Source organism: Netta rufina (genome assembly GCF_964035555.1).
Source record: "Netta rufina genome assembly, chromosome: 12".
NCBI lineage: Eukaryota > Metazoa > Chordata > Aves > Anseriformes > Anatidae > Netta > Netta rufina.
Genome location: NC_140135.1, coordinates 19,103,838 through 19,123,788, shown reverse-complemented (window position 1 = coordinate 19,123,788; position 19,951 = coordinate 19,103,838). Strand labels below are relative to the sequence as shown.

The 19,951-nt window shown below is 37.5% G+C and overlaps 1 protein-coding gene across 1 annotated transcript in view; it reads right to left on the bottom strand.

The window, feature by feature from the left end:
• CHM (CHM Rab escort protein) overlaps nt 1–9,784 on the bottom strand; it is a 59,791-nt gene extending 50,007 nt beyond the window's left edge. Inside the window, exon 1 of the mRNA XM_084293843.1 lies at nt 9,728–9,784. Within this exon, the coding sequence (XP_084149969.1) occupies nt 9,728–9,776 (49 nt within the window). The 5' untranslated portion in view covers nt 9,777–9,784. The remainder of the gene's footprint in view (nt 1–9,727) is intronic.
• Nucleotides 9,785–19,951: the final 10,167 nt, after the last annotated feature.

Below are 19,951 nucleotides of genomic sequence, written 5' to 3'. Positions count from 1 at the left end.
CATGGCATTAAGCTCTGGGGGAAGAAAGAGGAACAAACAGTTGAGCTGCATCGGTTCCTGGGACATTGGCTTTACAACATAAAAGTCTGACAGATGAACAGTCACTTCACAATGGTGGGATGCAGTTTTGCTACTCTGAACCGATGCACTTGCAGTGACACATCATGAGCTGTTCTGACGGCCTGGTTTCAGAAGCAATGCCTGCAGCACACGCTGTTTGACACCTATGCCGCTTTAGGAAGCCGTAAGTGCCAAACACAACACCAAGATTTCAAAATCAGCACACTCGGTTTATTACTTGTATTTAGAACACGTCATCCTTTGACAATACAGATTCACTTTACAAACTCTGAATATACAGATTCACCACTGAACTGAAGACCCTTCCAGCACTACAAGCTACTCCCAACATAACCTGTATGGCACAAGGTGCTTGTGCTACACTCTACTTAAGCTGCACGTCATTTCGGAGAGGAGTACGAACAGTAAGCCTAAATAACTTTTGGGTGAAGAGAACCTACATCAGTAATTGCAGAGACCTATGAAGTGCCTTGATAAAGACACCAAAAATGAGTTTTTTTTAATTAAGAATTCAATATACAGGCTATTCTGAACAAACAGACAAGAAGAAAACATTTAACTGTAGCACACACTTCAGGGCTGTCACAAGACCCTTCAGGCACAAAGCTGTATTATGGAAAAGCACCTTTACATTCAGCTGCCCTCCAAAAGCATTTCTACATATACATATATATACATATATATATATATATATAACATGTTTCAATTCTCTCCATCTATTAACTACCTGGAACAGAATCCACTACTCGTGTTTTGTTTGTAGCTTCAGGAAAGGTTTTCCTCCCCTCATTTGGGCACGGAGAATATTACTCAATGGAATTGAAAAACTTGTTTCTCCTTCCTTATTGATAAAAGCCACTGAGAAAGTGTTGTAAAACATCACCAAGTGCTGCCTGGCTGACCAGGACTGGAGTTATAGCTACTAGGGCATAACTGATTGCTTTAAGCTTGATCCAATTGATACTGTGTTGGAGGTCTGTTCTTCCATTAACCTTGGATGAAATTGTTCCCTGAATTAGCTTCCTCGCTCTTGAAAGCTGGCATCAATTTTCTTCACCAACACTTTGCTTCTAAGATACTGGGGCCTCCTGAGTACCCACTGGCAACAGAATGAGAAAGTATAGGAAAGGCAAAGTCCATGCATTTTAGCTTTTGGAGAGGCTCTTGGAACAATGTGATGGAGCAAGACACCATTTATTCTTAAGTGACAAAACCTCAGTAAACCGAAGAAGTTCAGCCTGTGCCTTGGGCACCAGTTTCTGAATCCTATTCTCTAACAGAAATAAAGCTCCACGGAAATCAGGGAGCTTTGTCAAATGCAAGTTCCTGCTACACGCGGTCAGGACTGTATGAGGGTTACTCCACAAAAGCTCTCTCCCAGGAAGAAGGCTCTGGTAAGCAGACCATTATAGCGCAGTTACACACAGTCCCTCTCTACTCAAGGAAAATAACTACTCTTGGGAAAGCCTCCTCAGAGAAATGGCAGAGATTTGTTTCTGTATGGCACATGAAGCTGAACTGTCTCCGACAGGATGCTCACATGGCTGAGCAAAATGGGCTCCGTTCAGCTTATTCAATCACAGAAAAATAATTGTTCTCATCTGGAAATGGTTTCTTGTTCTGAACTTTGATTCTCCACAAACTTTAAGCTGAATTACATTAAAATTTTGAAATGCCCAACTTACAGGGGAGAGCAAACTCCAAATTTCTTGTTCCTGGCTCAGTTTTAATGTAACAATTTATTACAAGATTCAAGTGACTGCAGGAAAAAGCCTATATCCCTAGCAATGATTCTCAAGTTTCACTTACACCCCGTGAGTAAATAAAGCTGGGTATCTCTGAGCTGGTTTTCCTCACAGAAAACTACTTTTAACACTTCCTGCCATTCACCCCTCTTGGGGAACAGTCAGCTTCTGGTTTTGCTAGCTGAAGGGATGAAGGACGTGGTGTTAAAACCTGTGCCCCTCATGATGCCTAATGTTTTTGAACAGATAGCTGAGTAATGATTTGCATCCAACAACTTGCATCAACACCCAGCAAGATCTAAACGAGAACCTACATTTCCTTTCAGATTAAAAATAAAAATAAATAAATTGTACTGCAATCAAATCAGTAATCAAATTACTGGGTCAGAGAAATCTGCCCTCAGGTATAATTAATAGTAACCAGTACTTTCCTACTACGCTACTAGGCATATTAGTTACTGTGACACACAGCACACATTTCATGTTATTTTACCTGAAATAAAAAGGGCTACTACAAAAGAATACTTTCTCAAATAAGGTTCCAAATCCCAGTAATTTTTAGCTTTCTGGCAGTATTAGCATGAAATAAGAAGTCTGAAGAGTAATTGCATGATCCAACGACAAGCAAGCAGCAACAGATCCAGACCTCAGTATTTTATACATAAACATCTGGCAGCATAAGAGGGACTTATTTGGAGGAATAGGGAGTCCACACAATTCTTTAGAGTATAAATTTAATATGCTGACTCAGAAGTCCTTCATATTTCAGGCAGAATCAATACAGAAATAGCATTGCTTGTTATCAAGATGCATTAAGACATTCTGCGCTTCCTGGCTGTTTCATATTTTAGAATGATTACACTTGAAATATTTGCATAAACAGTCCTGTGACTCATTTAATATTTGTTAAACAGTCCTGTGCTGCTTTTTTCTCACCAGGAAAAAGAGAGTTTTCCTTCCTGAAGGACAACTGCTTAGTACCAGTTGAAACCTAGATCATCATTTCTTAAAGTCGTTGCCTTCTCTCTCCACTTACTCACCCCCATTTCTCAGCTGCAGCACCGGGAAGTTAGCCTCTCCTGCTTTCTCAAGGAAACAATGTTTAAGATTTCCCTAAAGCAGGACATTACATCTGCAGTCAGACACAAAAATAAGTTAAAAAAATAAATAAATAGGGATTTTACTCATCAGTGATCTCTGTGTCACTAGTGTGTTCTGACAGGGAGAACACAGGTACATCTCACCACCTATCCAGATGATAGTGGGTCGGTGACACTGCCTCACTGAAATACAAATGTGAAATCAAAGCAAACCAACTTCTAAGCCTTTCCTGCATTGGTCCGAGCTGACTGCTGACTATATACTTGCCCTTCTGTGCTTGGACTTCTTCCATCTTGTTGAAAGGACACTGGGGAAAAAAATGCAAGCAGCCAGAACTGTACCAAGCTGGCTCTGATTAACTAACAAGCACAGTAACACAGCTCACTTCAGCACGCACAAACTGAAGTTGGCCCTACACATTTTTCTGGTTCTCCAGGTATTTGCATGATGCGCTGAAAACTGCTGCAAGAGATTGCAGGACTCTGTCAGAAACAGTTGCAGCACCAGAATAAAGTAATCCAGAAAGCAGGCAGTATAAACACTAGGTCCATGACAAGCTTATGATGAAGAATAAAGTCCACTTTTCACAGCACTAGTTTTCACTGCCAGCTGTCTAACCACGATGCCTAGTATAACCTTCTTGGATACCTCAGAGGCAGATTAATCTCAATAAATCTTACTGATGTGGCTGTTGCAAGCTGACCTTGAAGCCTACATCCGTTTGCTTCCAGCAACCTCTGATCAAGATAGTCTCTATTACAAGTTTTTGGACCTTGTCTATGGAAAAACTCAGCTATACTTTCATTTCCATGAATGATACGTTTTGTAAGTGAATACAAAATAAAGGCCTAGCTATACATACAGTTATGATATCAATTCTATTCTTCAACACAGCAAAATGAAAATTAGAACTGACTGCTGAACTAGAAAGCTCCTTTCTCCAGTTTTAAGAGAAAGTTGATTTTAAAAACTCTACAAAATAAATTGGCAGTAATAATTCACCTCTGTGTAATCAAAACCTAATTTTCAGGATTACACATTTGTCTCGTAGGATTAGCAGCTCTACATAACGCTGCAGAGAAGCACTGTGTCTTCAAGTGACTTTAAATGGATAAATTTACTGCCCCAAGCAGTTTATAAACAGCTGCATGTACGTGGAAGCATCTCAGTTCCGGAGTTTTTTTATTGAAAACTTTTTTCCAGTCATCCAGCTGGTAAGCTTTTACAGAATTACACAAGCTTCCTTTTGAAAAGGTTTAAATGTTTAATTTGCTTCACTGTATCTACTAAATAAATCACAAGTGGCTTTTTCATAATATCAAACGCTGAAGGGAAATATATTCAAAATGCTGGGACAGAGACAATTTCAAAACAATCTTCTGGAGTCAGACAGTTGACCAACTGCAATAAATTCTGTTTGTATGTGAACTTCTAAGAGATGAGCAGCTGATTGTGAAGAAGCTCACTGAATTTTCATGCAATGTTTTAAATGGAACTTTTAAATTTTCTGGCAAAGTTAAGCTACTTATTGCATGTAATATTTTTAAAGTTAAAGCTAGCTAATTGAAATAATAGTTTTGATTAATTTTATTGTATGTACGTATTGCAGAGTAACATCAGAAATTTTTTTTTAACACAGCAAATAGTAATGTCACAGAAACGCCAGCCCACTAAGACAAATAAGCAATGATAACTGGTCAACTAAGGAGCCTCAAGTAAAAAGTTTCTTATTCTACACTCTGTCATGGGCTGTCTAAGAAACACAATCAAGGTAATAGATTAAAAAACTACGACGCAATCTGGCAGACCAGAGTTTTTGAACTACAGGTGAAAACAGATTACTGCGAGGTGACAAACTGTTCACTGGAACGGAACAGCAGCTCTCTTTTTCACAATTAGAGGTTTACTGCCAATAGAAGGAGAATTTTTGGAGAAATACCAAATCTGTGTACTTTGATTAAGTACATTAAGTACATTTAGTACATTTGCATTAAGATACAGATAAGCACATCAGGATATATACATACTCCCCTTAAACCAAATCTATTAAGAATTAGAACAGTTCGGTTGGAAGGAGCCTACCAAGATCCCTGAACCCAACAACAGCACCTCCTGGGATCGGCAAACGTGCTGAGGATGCGCTGCACCCCTGCCCTCAGATCACTGATAAATGTGTTAGGTGGGACTGGCCCTCGGACCGAGCCCAGGGAAACACGGCTGGCGCCCAGCTGCCGGCCAGATGGACCATCCACTGCACCCCTCGGAGCCCCGCTGCTCATCGCCCAGCGTGCCGTGGACGCTGCGAGGGGCAGTATCAAAGAACACAGGTGAAACCCAGAAGCCTTGTGTCTTAGAGAAAAAAATAAAGTTGTGTTAAACTGTAAGTAGATTTTACAGCAGACACTACAGCGGAGTCTGAGCTTCAGTTTACAGCCAACAGCAGTGGATTAAAATTATATATGTAAAAAAAGCAAAGCACATACATTAAAAGATAAGCATAGTAAGACACATGTTAAAACTTCTATTTTTATCCTAGTCTTCTAATACCTTCATCTCTCCCTTCCTTTTCTACCTCTCTGCAGGAAGAAAGCCCACTCTCCTTGCTCTCTTCATAAAAGGCAACCTGAAAAGTGAAAAGTTTAAATTCCTAAGTTAGCAATTCCATACAGTTACCTATGCACCAACAAAGACTATCACAAAATGCTTTGCTTGGTTTTAAGGCAACCCCAGTGCCCCAGTGACTTGAAAAACCTGGGTTCTTTGGGAAGGACTGGAGAATAGTCACAAAGCGAGGAGAATGACATTTGCTATTGGAGACGGAAAAAAACGTTCTCGATTACTTCTGATTCTTTTTGATTACTCCTGATTTTTACTTTTCTAAGATCAGCAATATAATCTGGAAAATCTGAAAAAGTTACAGGCTGGAAAGGACAGTAAAAGATTCACAAAATAATGAGTTTTCTCACAAGAGCAGCAAGGGACATTTCACTGTATCTGGGAAAGCATCCCATGTGAGATTTCAGTGGGAGTCCAAGCCTGTAAGAAGGCTGTCACAGCCGCTCTGCTCCACAAGAACATTCAGAATAGAAAGCGTGCCAGAAAAAAACAACTCAATTTTAGTCAGGTTAAAAAAATAAGTCTGTAAGAAGATAAAGGTATGTTTAAAAAAAAAAAAAAAAAGAGAAGTGGAAATGAGAACACTATGCCAGTGTTCATTTTGTTTGACGCTTACACGGACGGGTAATGCCTTATTTGCAAACAATAATAATAAAATGGGCCTATTTCCTCCTCAAAAACATTAACGTTACAAGTCTGTGCCACTGTGTTAGTCCACAATGACCACGGGCATTAAAAACATCCATCTTCAGCTGGCTTTCCTTTTAGTTTCTGCTGCACAACTCTAAGTAGGTGCTGATGTGAAATAAAGACTGTGCACACGTAAAGTAAAATAACCAAAATATCAACCCAGAACGTGTTAGAAAACATTTTGGTCACATCCTAAAAATACCCTGCATCCATAAAAGCATTAGGAATAATTCACTTTTCAAACATCTGTTTTTTTAAAAAATCATTTGCTAAAGCTAACTTCATCACTCACATTATAGTATTTAGGTCAGTTTTTCATGATGTATTTTTAAAATTGTCTTAGTATCTGGAAGTGATTTTTCCTAACACTATACTTACATAAGATAAACATAAAGTACTTACACCACTCCCAGCATATCGAACAATAAATAATAGATTCTCCTGACAGGACTTTGATGACCTGGCAAAGCCCGAGTGCTTTCAGCCAAAATCATATGAAACCATAAATCACTCTTTATTTTATAGAATATTTCAAAATGGATTCCTGCTTTCTACCTTGAAAGTCATTTCATGTGTTATTTATAACCACTGAAAACCAGAATGGAAAGAAAATTGCATAGAACTAGAAAATTTACTGTGACTGCTTTTATAAAGAATAACTCCTTTTTAGGAAAAAAAATTAGAATTACTGGCAAACTTGTGAATACACCTGCCTCTTAAAGAGTAATACCTTTTATTTTATAACTTCAGCAGCAGTTAATACAGGCCTCCTGTGGGATCAGAGACAAGTTTAAGAAGTTACGACTGAATATAATCCAATCAACTGAAACAATTCAAAGGTAAGGGTGACCCTGCATCCTCGTTCGTCCCACTTAAATAAATATTTCAGTTATGGCTGTTTGCAGCAGCCACATTGCAAATCTTAGCATTTACAGTGATTTCTGCCACGACTTCAACAGTGCTCAATGTTCTGCCTATGAGTTTTCCCTTTTGACAATTACTTAAATACAAAAACCCTGCCACTGACTTCTAGATCTGTGTCATTCTCTCAAATGGGTGTTTTTTTTAACAGACTTATCAAACAACTCGTGACATTCCCTCCTCTGAGATGTACCCTTAAAATGCCTGCTCTCATTTAAAAGTTGGCCCCACGAAAGGTTTGCAATATCACGTTCCTACATGACTACTGCCCAGTCTAAAGTCCTCAAGCAAGCACTTCCAACATCAGCTGTCAAAAACAGGACATTACAGACCTTAAGATAAATAAAAATCACTGAGTATAAATTTCCAAAATACTAGAACAACTTTGAGGATTGATGATGCCGTATCTGCTTTGGCAGAAAATCACCCAACAAAGCCATCTCTATTTGGTTATTGGATAGCTCGAGCAGAATACTATAATCATACAATCAGGAATAGGGAAATAGGGATATGAGAGCCTTAATGAGAGGGAAAAAATAAAATTAAATGAAGTAAAGTAAAATAAAGCTTCAACACTACAAAAAAAAAGGGGTGTGTGTGTGTGCAGAACAAAAGAATGTCATAACAGCTTTTGTTCTTGTGTGGTCATGGAAAACCTCAAGATGTGCCCACCAGTTTATGCCATGTGATAATCTGATTTTCTTAAGAACCACGGATGTAAGTTCCACCATAGGAATGAAATTTTTGCTGCTGAACCCACCAGGGTATTCCTGTACTACACATCAGCTTGTTCTACAGTTGGCTGTGCAAGACAATGCTCTCTCTGAGTTAAAGAAAAGTTGTCTCTTCAATAAGTGAATTTGCTTTTACCATAGAAATATTGATAAAGTAATTGAACCTAAGCAGTAAATGCACCACTGATGACAAAAATTCAGAGTGAGGTTTCTGGTTTCACTCCAAGGAAACAGTTAAATGACCCTGAAATAAAAACAAATTCAAATCCAATAATACCACTCAATCTAATTACTAAAATTAACAAACGCACAAATTATAAAACCAGACAAAGGCCACGCATGCAGAAAAGAATGCAATTACTACTGTGCACTTAACACCAGCATTACAGTTATTACAGTGTGACAATTAAATATCCACGTGTACACTCAGCACTGGCTATTGCATTCAAAAAGAAAGCACTGAGGACTTTAAGCTATTCCTTCAGAAGTCAGTTCCTAGAAGATGGAAGTTTTACTTTGACTCATATCCCATACGGGTAATTTAATACAATCGGCACTGTTGGTCATCATTTACGTATGTTTTTAGTGAAAAGAAATGCAAAGAAAAGTCAAAATGATTCTTGAAATGCAGAATTCTGAAAATCTTCCAATTAGTTCTAGCAGGACTCCTCCTACGGGTGGGCAAACGTCTGAAAAAGGCATCCTCAAACATAAATCCTCAGCAGCACCACCAAATACGGCAACATCTCTGAGGAAGAGGTTAGCTCAAAGGATTTTTAGCTCAAAGGATTTTCTCCCCCAGCATCAAAGATCTGATAAAACAAGGGATGCCCACAGCAGGAGCAGCCCGCTATCACACAGTGTCACACACGGGGGACCTGAAAGCCTGCACATGGCCACGGGTGCTGCTGTCAGAGCCACTCAGCTCACCTGCACTGCGCTGCCCCTCAGAACTGGGGCTGCCAGAGCGAACGGGACTATGCTCTGCCTGGAACAAAAATTATGAAGTCTCCAGAAGAAAACTGTGGCAGGGGGTTTTTACTTTTCCATAGGAATCATGAATGAAGGATGAAATCTTTATGTAGATTATAGTTCTATCAGAGATACAACACCTTCACTAGCTTACTTAGTAGCTAGACAGCTTCTCCTACTGTTACTATTCACCTTCTGGTTTCCTCAGTAGCCGGAATACCCAACAAACCCAACATTGGTCATACTTTTATAAAGCTCTGAGTTTCCTTTAATTTGCTACATCATTGCATAGGTACCTTTTTCATGGCAATAAACACCAAAACAATGTCCTAAATCACACCAGATGGGCAATGTTTAGTATTTCACCCTTTTGGTTTGGTGTTTTAGCCATTCATTCTTTGCTGTTCTTCCCTTACACTCAAAACATTCACAAATCTGAACATCCAGGAAAACACCAGGTTCGTTACTAAGGCTACGGCTCCACAGAAGAGGAGTACGCATGCAGAGGGGAACTCTTAATCTTTAGTTATGATTTTAAAATGTATTTTGGTGTAATATTTTGATGTAATATTTTAACTGTCGCTACAGTGTTGTGGTACGTTTCGGTGAGGCGCTGCAGGTGGCCCTCAGGACGCGCTGTAACGGGGCGGGTGCCGCTTCAGAGAGGTCCCAGCCACACCGTGATGCACCCTCACGGTTTACTGGATATTGAGCAACACGCTTTAACGAGAAGTACCCCAAAAAAGGACGCCCCTCAGAGCCGCTGGCAGCCCCCAGGCCGGCAGGAGGGCGGCCCCGAGCTCCCCCACACCCCGGGCACCCCCCGCCTGGCCCTGCCCCTGCCCGGCCCCGCCGCGCGGCCCGTACCGGTGCCCACCACCACCACGTCAAACTCCGCCGGCAGGTTGTCCGCCATCTTGGGAGGGGCGCCCTCACGTGCCCCCCGCGGCGGGAAGCGGAGGCCGCCGCCCGGCGGGGGCTTCCGGCTGCGGCGCGCGGGGGCCGCCGGTAGCTGTAGTCCTGGCGGGCTCCGTGACGCGGGGTGTGTGTGTGGCAGCCGGCCCTGGGCGAGCCTTGTCACCTAACAGCCACGTTACGTGTTGGGCTGCTCCCTGGTCGCTGCTGTATTCAGAAACCTTTCCGTTTTCCTCAGCCCATTTTAACAGTTTTCCCAAGAAAAATGTTAACTTTTTTTTCTGAGGCATTCGGTGTCGCTTTCCCTCTTCTCCTTGGGAGGAAAGGGAGGGGAGATGGGGGCGAAGGATACAGGAGTATTTTGTGACACAGAATACCAAAAATAAAAAGACATACTTAAAAAAAAAAAAACACACGTAGATGAACAACGTAAGCACGCTGACCTGGCATGGAATAGCTACGTCAGCCCACTGGAAATTTCTAGAAAGTTTTAATTTTGCACTTAATGACTTCCATGGGTTTAAACTAATCTCTTCCTATTATTCACCGTGTATGATTATATTCAAGTCTTAGCACCTTAAATCAATAATAACAATAAACCAGCTAGCAGCCTGTTAACACCTTATTACAAGCTCCTTGTTTGCGCAGGGAAAGAATAGGGAGAAGGGCATGAAGCGGCTAATGGAAACCAGAGCCCCCCGCACGCTGTGGTGCTGCCAGACGTACCCCACAGCATAGGACGGAAAACGTTCCAGCAGTGCACTTCAACAGCACAAGAACAAATATAAATACATAATATACATATGTATTTAAACATCAGAACCACATTACAATGCTAATATATAACAGAGAAAATTAGTTGTTATGGATTCAGATGTGAAAGCAGTAAGTTCAAAACATATATTCCTTGTATTTATGCTTTCAACTGTCCCACACAAATGTTAAAGAAAAAATCCATTTTGCAGCTTCTGTAGTCCAAGTCTGTTAACCGGGCTGCCACGTCTACCTTTCAACCTGTTACAAAAATATTGAGCCCCAGAACTCTTGCAGTGTTGTATCATCCCGACCTCGATGTCTGGAGTAGAAGCACAAAGCATCGCTGTATTGGTTAGTTCAGATAAGACAAATTCTCCTTTCACATCCTTTCCTTACTGAGAAGGAATACTCATGAAAATATAATTTCATTGTGAAAACCTTTTTTTTTTTATTGTTTAGTGTAATTCTAGGACTGCACTAGAACTGAGTTATTTCTCTGTCAATGTCTTACTGTTTCTCAAGCGTTTAAGTATTTATTCCACCACAATGCTGTTGTTTGGTTCTGTGAATTCCTGTTAGCTTCATTCATAAGATGCAATCAGTACGATCCTATTTCATGATGACAATCATTATCCACTGGACCAGAAATTCTTCTTAGTACTATTTATTTGACAGAATGGATTATTCAGGATATTTAACTGCAAGGTTTGTCAGCTCACAAAACACAGCAATATTTTCCCGCGCCTTCCATTTTTAATATCAACAAATGTAAAAGTAAAATATGTAAGTATGAATAATTTTTATGAGAATTTCACGGACCTTGAGAAAATGTCTTACCATGTTTTTCTCTTTAGCTATTTAATTGCAATGTCATAGTAACAGAAAGCAGCATACCCAATTCTGCATGGATGAATAAGCACATTCAATAAAGAAGATTTAACAGAGTAAATCAAACACTGGATTAAACATTTTCTGCATAACAGACCACAAAATGGGCATTCATTTTACCAATAGATCCTCTACATTAGAAACAAATAGAAATGCACACCAACATAATTAAACTGCACATCCTGTGGTCTGATTGCAGAATTTCCCTATATTTTATAAAACTAGGCCTCATCAATTAGTCGCCAAACGCATTCAAGAATGCACGCTGACCAGACTAAATTTATTTTTTAACCATTTGTATTAAAGGTTTTTCTGTTTTATGAAATAATTCACAATCCTATATTGCAAAGTGATGATCAGTTTAAGATACTACATTTAGTAGTTCTAAATATTTTTCCTGTAAGCAACTTTTCCTGCTTTGCTTTCAAGCAAAATGTCTACCTTATAAAAACCTGGATTTTTGCTTCCTAACTTTTATTTTGGATTTTCACTTACTTACACAGCTACCTTACTTATTTTAAAGTCTGTGTAGTTAATGTCTAACTTTACCAAAATGCTTTTTGGAAATACAGTAGTCTTATCAAAAAAATCATAAACTATGAGTTTTTATTTTTCTAAATAGAAACACAGAAAGGCCATAGAAAAAAAAAGCAAGAAGAATCAGTATTAGAACTATGGAGTTTGTAGATATCTCAAAATCTGTTCTCAGATCAAATATTTCCTTCTCTAAACGCAAAAAGCAAATACTTCACACTATGATTATTTATTTATTTTAATTACATAGTGTCTTTATCTTGCAGCGACTTCATGTGTGAAATCTCACTCTTTTATTATTCACTTGGTAAATATAGAATTTAATTCTCCTTGAGTACCAGTTTGAATAAGGCGCAGCAGCAGGATCGGGCCTATTAGCTGCTTGAAACATCTATTGAATAACCTGATTTATCCAACTAAATGGCTCATTAGTTCAGGCAGCAAGAAAATGTTTGTGTGTTGCTGAAGTTATGCATGGTTGTCATATAGAGTTTGCTGTTATGCAACTGTCAGTCACTCAAGCATGCACAAACTAGATTGTTCATTAACTACAGAAACAGCCACTCTACATTCAAGCATGTTTGGGAAAATATATTTGTTTACAAATTTCTTTTAAACTCAGATACACATTTCTTCTTTGTTACCACTATCTGAATTTTAACTTGTCCCTAACACAGCTTGCAATGGTCTGTCTTTGTTCCCAATTATGCCCGCAAAACACATTATCTGTGTTTTATTCCTTACATTCTACAATAAGACACTGTTCTGACCGTGCACTGTTCTAATTCACATTATAGATTTCAGACTTCAGACTTGCTAAATGATCATTTGACTATCAAATCCACAGAAGGACAGATAACTTGCCTTTGCTTTGTCACAATGAACTTCCTTAGGAAGAGATTTGCTATTCATAATTTGGGGAGTTGTAAGAGCAAATTGTACTTAATACAAAATACTGTACTCCTTTTTCTTGGAATTATATAAATTATTCAGCTGTGGGTGAACATTCTTGTATGTGTTTAGCAAAGGGAATTATATTGGGAATGTTGTTTGGCATGTCAAAACTTTACTATTTCCTTCTTTTTATTCTGTTTAATTAATCTAGAGAAGTTCTGGTGCGTAAAATAAATGCTGAGAACAACAGTAACAATCTCTTGATTTGTATCAACAGATCCTGCTTAAATCTTACAGATAGTGCAACTGAAAATGTAGATACCTATTTAATGGTTTTATTTTAATCAGAGTTTTTTTAGTGTAATTGAGCCAGCCATTGTACAGTCTGTTTCATTTTGTTGTCTTCATAACGATGGTGCAAGGCTGTCCATACTTCACAGATAGTACAGTGGTGTTAGCACACTGGGCCTGATTTAATCTCCATTGCAGTCATATGAATCCTGTCATTTAACAGAATTGGGATTAAACCCTAAACTGCAAATTCTCATTCATATGTAGATACCAAATTCCCATTGATATGAATTCCTTTGATACAGTAATCTTGGCCTTGGTAGGCCAGTGAACAAAATATGTATATATATATACATATATAAGTGAAACCCAGTTTCTCAAACTAAGAAGCACTGAAATTAATTATAAAGTTTCCACTTTGATTACTAAAACAGGAGTAAGTTGTATTTTTTTTCAGAGATGGGAAAGGAGAATTAGATTTGCTCTACTTCTGTAAGCATGCAAAGCAACAAGTCTCTTTTGCCAAGTCTTTAATTAACAACATTCTTCAAGAATTCTGTCGGTCTCTCATTGCAGTCAAAACATTCTTGTACAAACTGAGTACAGAGGAGAAAGAAACAGGATCATAGCTTTGATCAGTCTGCTTTGTCCAGCACAACTGGCAGAATATGCAAAAAAGGCTCCACTACAGCTTCATTAAGGATTTTTAAGGAGTCCTAAAACTACCAGTATGCAGGATAAATAAGATAGTCTATGCAATGGCTGAAAAGTTCAGTTAATGTTTTTGCCACAGGTTATTCTTTCATGCTTGAAATAGCTGATGAACCTAGGATGGTGACTCACATGCTGCTGTTTTTTTGCTTGTCTCTTAGAGACATGGAGGAAACTTTCTTTAGGAACTGGAGATTTAGTGAACTACTGGTAGTAGAATCAGACTGTATCTTGATTTACATTACCCTAAAAGCATGTTGTTAGTGCATTTATATGCAGTATGTGGTGGAAGTTCAGTTTTTGATTTGGTCAGATTACTTCTCTCAGTGCTTTTTAACAGTGACTAAAATCATTTGGTATGGTATGTGAATTAATATTGCTGTGTTTCTCTTTTAGTGTTTGTGGTCGTCTTTGTTTGTTTGTTTATTTTAATAATTTAGGCATGTTTGTAAAACACCCTTTTACCTTCCTAATCTTCATTCTGCATCTTTTCTCTTGATAAAAAAATATGTATTTTGTAGTACTACTAAGATTGACACAGAATGGTGTAAACTATTATTAAAACTTAAATAATCTCAATATACTTAAGCAAAACACTAAATTTTTTTTGTATGTGTCAATGAAAAAATAATCAGGAGTTTGTGACAATGATTTGGGTTTATACAGTGTAATTTGTTAAAGCAATGTATTCCTCTCCAGAAGTTTCCTTAATTTCCCTGGTGAAATGTTCTTTGCCATATATAAGAGGTTGTTGAGACTACGTTGACAAGGTGGTGTTTCTGGCAGAAGTTTGCACATCACTTTTTAACCTTTTTATTTCAGACTTTACACTGTATATGGCTTACCAGTTCTTCCTATTCAAATGAATAAAAGAAAATGCTACTTACCATCACAGTGTAAATTGTGATGAACACATTCTGTATTCAACATTATTAGAGCTCCCAAGTTAAGACTGGTCAACAAAATGGCAAAATCAGTTTTCCTACACTGATGTCAAGATAATTGTGAAGTGTGGAATATCCACACTGCATATATAGGACTGTGCAGCAGGCAGTTCCTGCCTAGCATTAGAGAAGAGGCTGATGTAAAAGCCAAAAATGTATTCTGGAAATACTGTGGATTTTTAATTAGGATTAAGCACCATGGCAGTTGAACCACAAAAGATGTAAGGAAACTGTCTAACCACAGCCACGTAAATCATACTGATTTATGTAGGCATGAGTTGCAATTCTGTTTTCCTCACTTAAAACAGATTTCTCAATTGCCAAACGTGAAATAAGCCAAACCCTGTGTATTCTTCATCAAATGTGTAGGCTGTTAGATAGAAAAATTATCAACTTGGAAATGACTCCAGCAAAACTGGAAAAATGTGGTATCTTTGTATGAACAATCCCCTAATAAATTCAGAAATAGGTTTGCTGGAAGATTTTTTTTTCATCTGCAGAAATAATGCAGATACTATAACATATATGTGCTTGAAACCAAAGAAAAAGCAGTACTGAAATTAAACCTAAGAAATTGTAGTTCCTCCACCAACACATGACCACTTTTGCGACTGAAAAATACATGGCTGTCCCCATATGGGAAGTCACAAGGACTTAAAAGTTTTCACTCAGTTTCCTGCAAGTTTTAAAGATTCTGGGCCTTGATCAAAAATTAGAAAAATTAGTGGTCAGCTTGAGAATGCAGGAGAGATCTAGGAAGTTACATGGAGGAAACCTGGAGAAAATCTGTGAAATTCCGTAAGGCTTCTTCAGAAACTTCAGCAGGGGCTTAAACCAACAGAGCCTGCCTGCCACTGAGTAAACTTGAGGAGGATCCCTGACAAGTGTAAGGGATTTTTACAAAGTAAGCCATTTTCCTGCAAGGACTGTTCTTGACTAATGAAGGATAAATTATAAGAGAAAGCAAACAACAGAAGTTAAATATATTAAAATATACGCAGTTGAACCTTATCCATGCTAGTAAGGAATTAAATTGTAAACTCTTCTAGAATATATGCCTTTTGTATATGTAACAAATTATGTTTTTACAGCTTCTTCTTTATATATTCTAAGTGTTAACTTTGCATTTTTCAATCATTCTTTTAATAACTAATGTCTTCTGTTTCTTTTCATCTGCTGAAAATGACAACAAAATTCAGTATCAATAACATCGTAAATTGGTAAGAATGACTGTAATTATGCAATTATAAAACAGGATGTTACAAATCAGAGTTTGGTGCTTCTTGTCCTAGCAACTCCATTGTTTGTATATTCCAGCTTCTAACATCTTGGTCAATCATGGTATTTCAGAAATAACCAGTAAACAACAGACAAAAAGAAACTGATTGGATATATAGCCCTACAAAGAATATATAAAGTGGTGCAATAAATCAAGAGTAGTAAATGTGTGTGTCTAGTGCTATTCAGTTACTGCCTTGTTTCATTTGCAATATTACTTGAAGCAGTTATTACTGCATAGTAAGAGGTTTTCAGGCTTGTGTTCTCAGGGTTTAGGAAAAATGTGCCTTTTCCAGCACTCTGGAGACTGTAGCTCATTTGAAAAACTAACCTCTTTTCTCGATAAATATCCCTTTTATTTATTAATTTCTTTTATTCATTCCTTTAGGCTTGCTGCCAATTTATGAATACAAACTCTTTAGCCATTAGGGCATACTTTTTACTTCCTTACAGTCAACACAAGTTTTATCATGCAAAGTTCAGCGTCTTAAATCTTAGATCTCTTCTAATTGATAAACAAAACAGTTAGAGATGAAATATTTATTGCTTTGAACATGAGATAGGAGTAGTTATCTCACTGTATATATGTTTTTTAAAAGTGTGCACGCAAATAATGAAGAAAACATTAGTGGGTCTGGGAGATAACATGGCATATCACAAAAAAAAAAAAAGAAGGACAACAAAAAAACCTACAACCCACAGAGTGCAAAGCTCTAGTTCCTCATTTAAGGAGAATAAAAAAAAAGTACAAGATCTTTGAGTATCCTTTTTAAACAGTATTCTTCTCCAGTCTTGAAAATCAGAAATGGGACATGGCTGAAAAGAAAAAGTCTTGTTTTATACTCTCCTAAGTTCTGAAACTGAAAAGGCTCCCTTAGGAAACTCACCATAAATATTATCATATAATTAAAAGGGTCTAAAGTAGTCCATAAAGCTAAGTGAATTGATGTGTCTCATATGCAGTATTTTTACTTAGACTTCACCAGAGAAACCATAAACAAAAGACTATAAAGGCCTCAGATAAAATGAGTTCTTGCAGGCTTGGATTCTTGTTAAGACACACTTATCACTAAGGACTCAAACATGAAAACGTATCCAAGAGACACCTGTAAGTTAGGAATGAATAACAGAGGGACCAATTTGCTAGTAAAGCAAGCTATCAGTTGTATCAGTTAAGTTAAAAAAAAAAAAAAAAAAGAAGATAACAACTATGAAATGATGAAAGCAGATGAATAAAAACGATGAAAATCAGTGTTTGAGGTTGAATTTGCCTCTGTTTAAATGTGTGAGGTCTGTTGGTGTTGCACTTAGTGCTCTGCAATGAAAGCAGAGACTTGGTTCAGGCTTTACAGCTGCAGTGGTGAAAACTTCTTAGCCTAGCTGAGGGTAGATACAGCCAAGAGGAGCTGCAAGACCCTCCTACTCTATTCACCCCTGAAAGAACATACCTAAAAATAGCTGTCACTTGTAGGAAGGTGATTTGGGGAGAATTTTTGTAGTATTAAAAGGACTGTGACTAAAAAGAAAGCCACCAGCTTCTACAGCCATCAGTCAGTCTTCTTTGTAAGAAAGAGGTGTGATCACCTCTTATTTTTAGTAAGTACATTTACTAAAGCCATACACAGGAAATGCCTCCTTATAAAACATTTCCCCCACAACATTAGAATTAAATGAAGTTTTATAATTTAAAAAATCTGTTTGGGATTTTGAAGCCAGAGAGTAGAAACAGTGGTTCACTGATAAGAAATTTGAAATTAAGTTTTGCTTAGCTTGCCTCTGAGAGCAGATTTTTTTCTTTCAGAAATTTGAAACTGGTGCCAGGGTATGCGCAGTGATGCTTTTGAGAATTCAGAAAGGACAGTTATGATTTAACATCTATTTTTCATTAATCCAAACACAGTATATGCTACTTAAATGCTAGCTTTTTTGTGCAGAAATTAAGACATCCACACTGCACTTATTAAACTTTAATTAAGCTGTATGTGTCTAGGAAAAGAATGTTTATACTGTAAACATTATGTGGGTCACCAATATTAAAGTACTTAATGTTTTTTATTAGATGTTTGCATTTTAATTTGTCTTCAGGTGGTGATGCAACTGAGTATTACGGTACATTTGAAACCTGAATTTCAACACCATGACCACAATAAGCATCTTCTCCAGTTCATGCTCTTATACAGAGAGAGTGATAATGTGTAAAGCTAAAACAACAGGAGCAGTCAAATCCGGTTGTAGTCTGAGTAAAAAATTATAGATTGGAATGCAACAAATCATAATACATTGTACTAATTAGAAGACTTTTTTTTTTTTTCCTTTTTGTTGTCACATCATGTTTTGGGGGGTAAGGTCTAGGCTTGGTGGTTGTCAGTCCTAGTGGATGGTTACATCACAGACCCATTCAAAACAGTAGCAGTTCTTTGATAAGTTAATTTCCGCAATAGCAGAATTGCTAATTGTTCCCCAAATTCTGATTATTCCTAGAAATATAACCATACCTCTCAGAGCAATTTTCTATCACAGACTCTCTAAGGGGAGGGAGACTTTGAGCCATTATACTTGTTTAATTCTGCTGTGCACCGAAAATGACTCAGAAACTCTAAAGCAGAACTAATGGGAACATGATGTTCACTCCCTGTTTTTGTACCTATTTAGCACCTTCTGAGTGGCACTGCCTCCTCTGTTTGATTAAGTAAATAAAAGGAAAGAATAGGTCATATCTCTTCAGATTCTGAAGGTGCTAGATGAATATTAATTCTATACAGTTTATATAGACCCTTATATGGGCCCCTTCGTTAAGCCAGAAGAGTCAGATTCCCCCCCCCAGAAGAACACTGCAGTTGTAAATGTTGAGGCAGATTATTAGGAAGATTTGCAAGAGTAACTACTTAAAATAGTCACATTCATTTTAAAGAAAAGAAATATAATTGGTATTTGCATAGAAGAAAATGGATGAATTTAAATTTTAGTTGATTATAATTATTGTCATCATAATCATCATCATTATCTTTGTATGTCTAAATGACTGATTCAAAGAAGAATTTTAACACATTTCACATGTCACTGCAATTCTTTTCTGTTTTGTGCTTTAGCGCTTAGGGTTTTTCATTTGCTTTTTTCAGTCTGAACTTTTCATGGAAGCTATTGTAATCTTTTTAAAAGGTGGAAAGATGTTTCAAAAGAAGTCAAATCAAGAAGTATTGCATATGTTCATTTAATTCTTCAATAAAATATAATCAAATTGTACAGAAAAAAAGGGTAAACTGATACTGTGTGATGGCACTTCAAAATGCTCCTAAGAGTTTCTGAACAGTAATGTTCATCCTGAGCGTGGCCTGCTTGACAGGATTTTAAATAGGGTTACTTATGTGCAAATTGGTTAAGTGGTAGGGCATTCAGACAAAGATACCATTCAAAAAATTAGTTACTAAATTGGAACTGCATGTAGATCTTGCATTCCTAGAGATACAGAACGTTACTAATATTTTTTCCTACTTAAATTATACACTTATTGATAGAGGTGATATTTAATTATGTATTCCATGTTATTGTTACTACTGTGAAAAGCATGTCTTCCACCAGCAAATCTATATTGTGTGAGTTTATCAGTATTGACAATTATGAAGGGTTTGGATCAACAAAATGCGTAGGTGAAGCAGTTTCGTTCTTACTGAGTTTATATCACATCAAATCACAGAGGAGCAATCAAGACTACAAAGACCTTATACTGTGCATAGTAATATAAATAAAAGTTTTGTAATTGCTATTTGCCTGGGTAACTTTGGAATTGCAATGAAAAGAATGCATTTCGCAACAGAGGATCATCACAGCTGATGTGACAGCTACAATTCTTGATGCTTGGCATCTTTCATAAATGAGGACT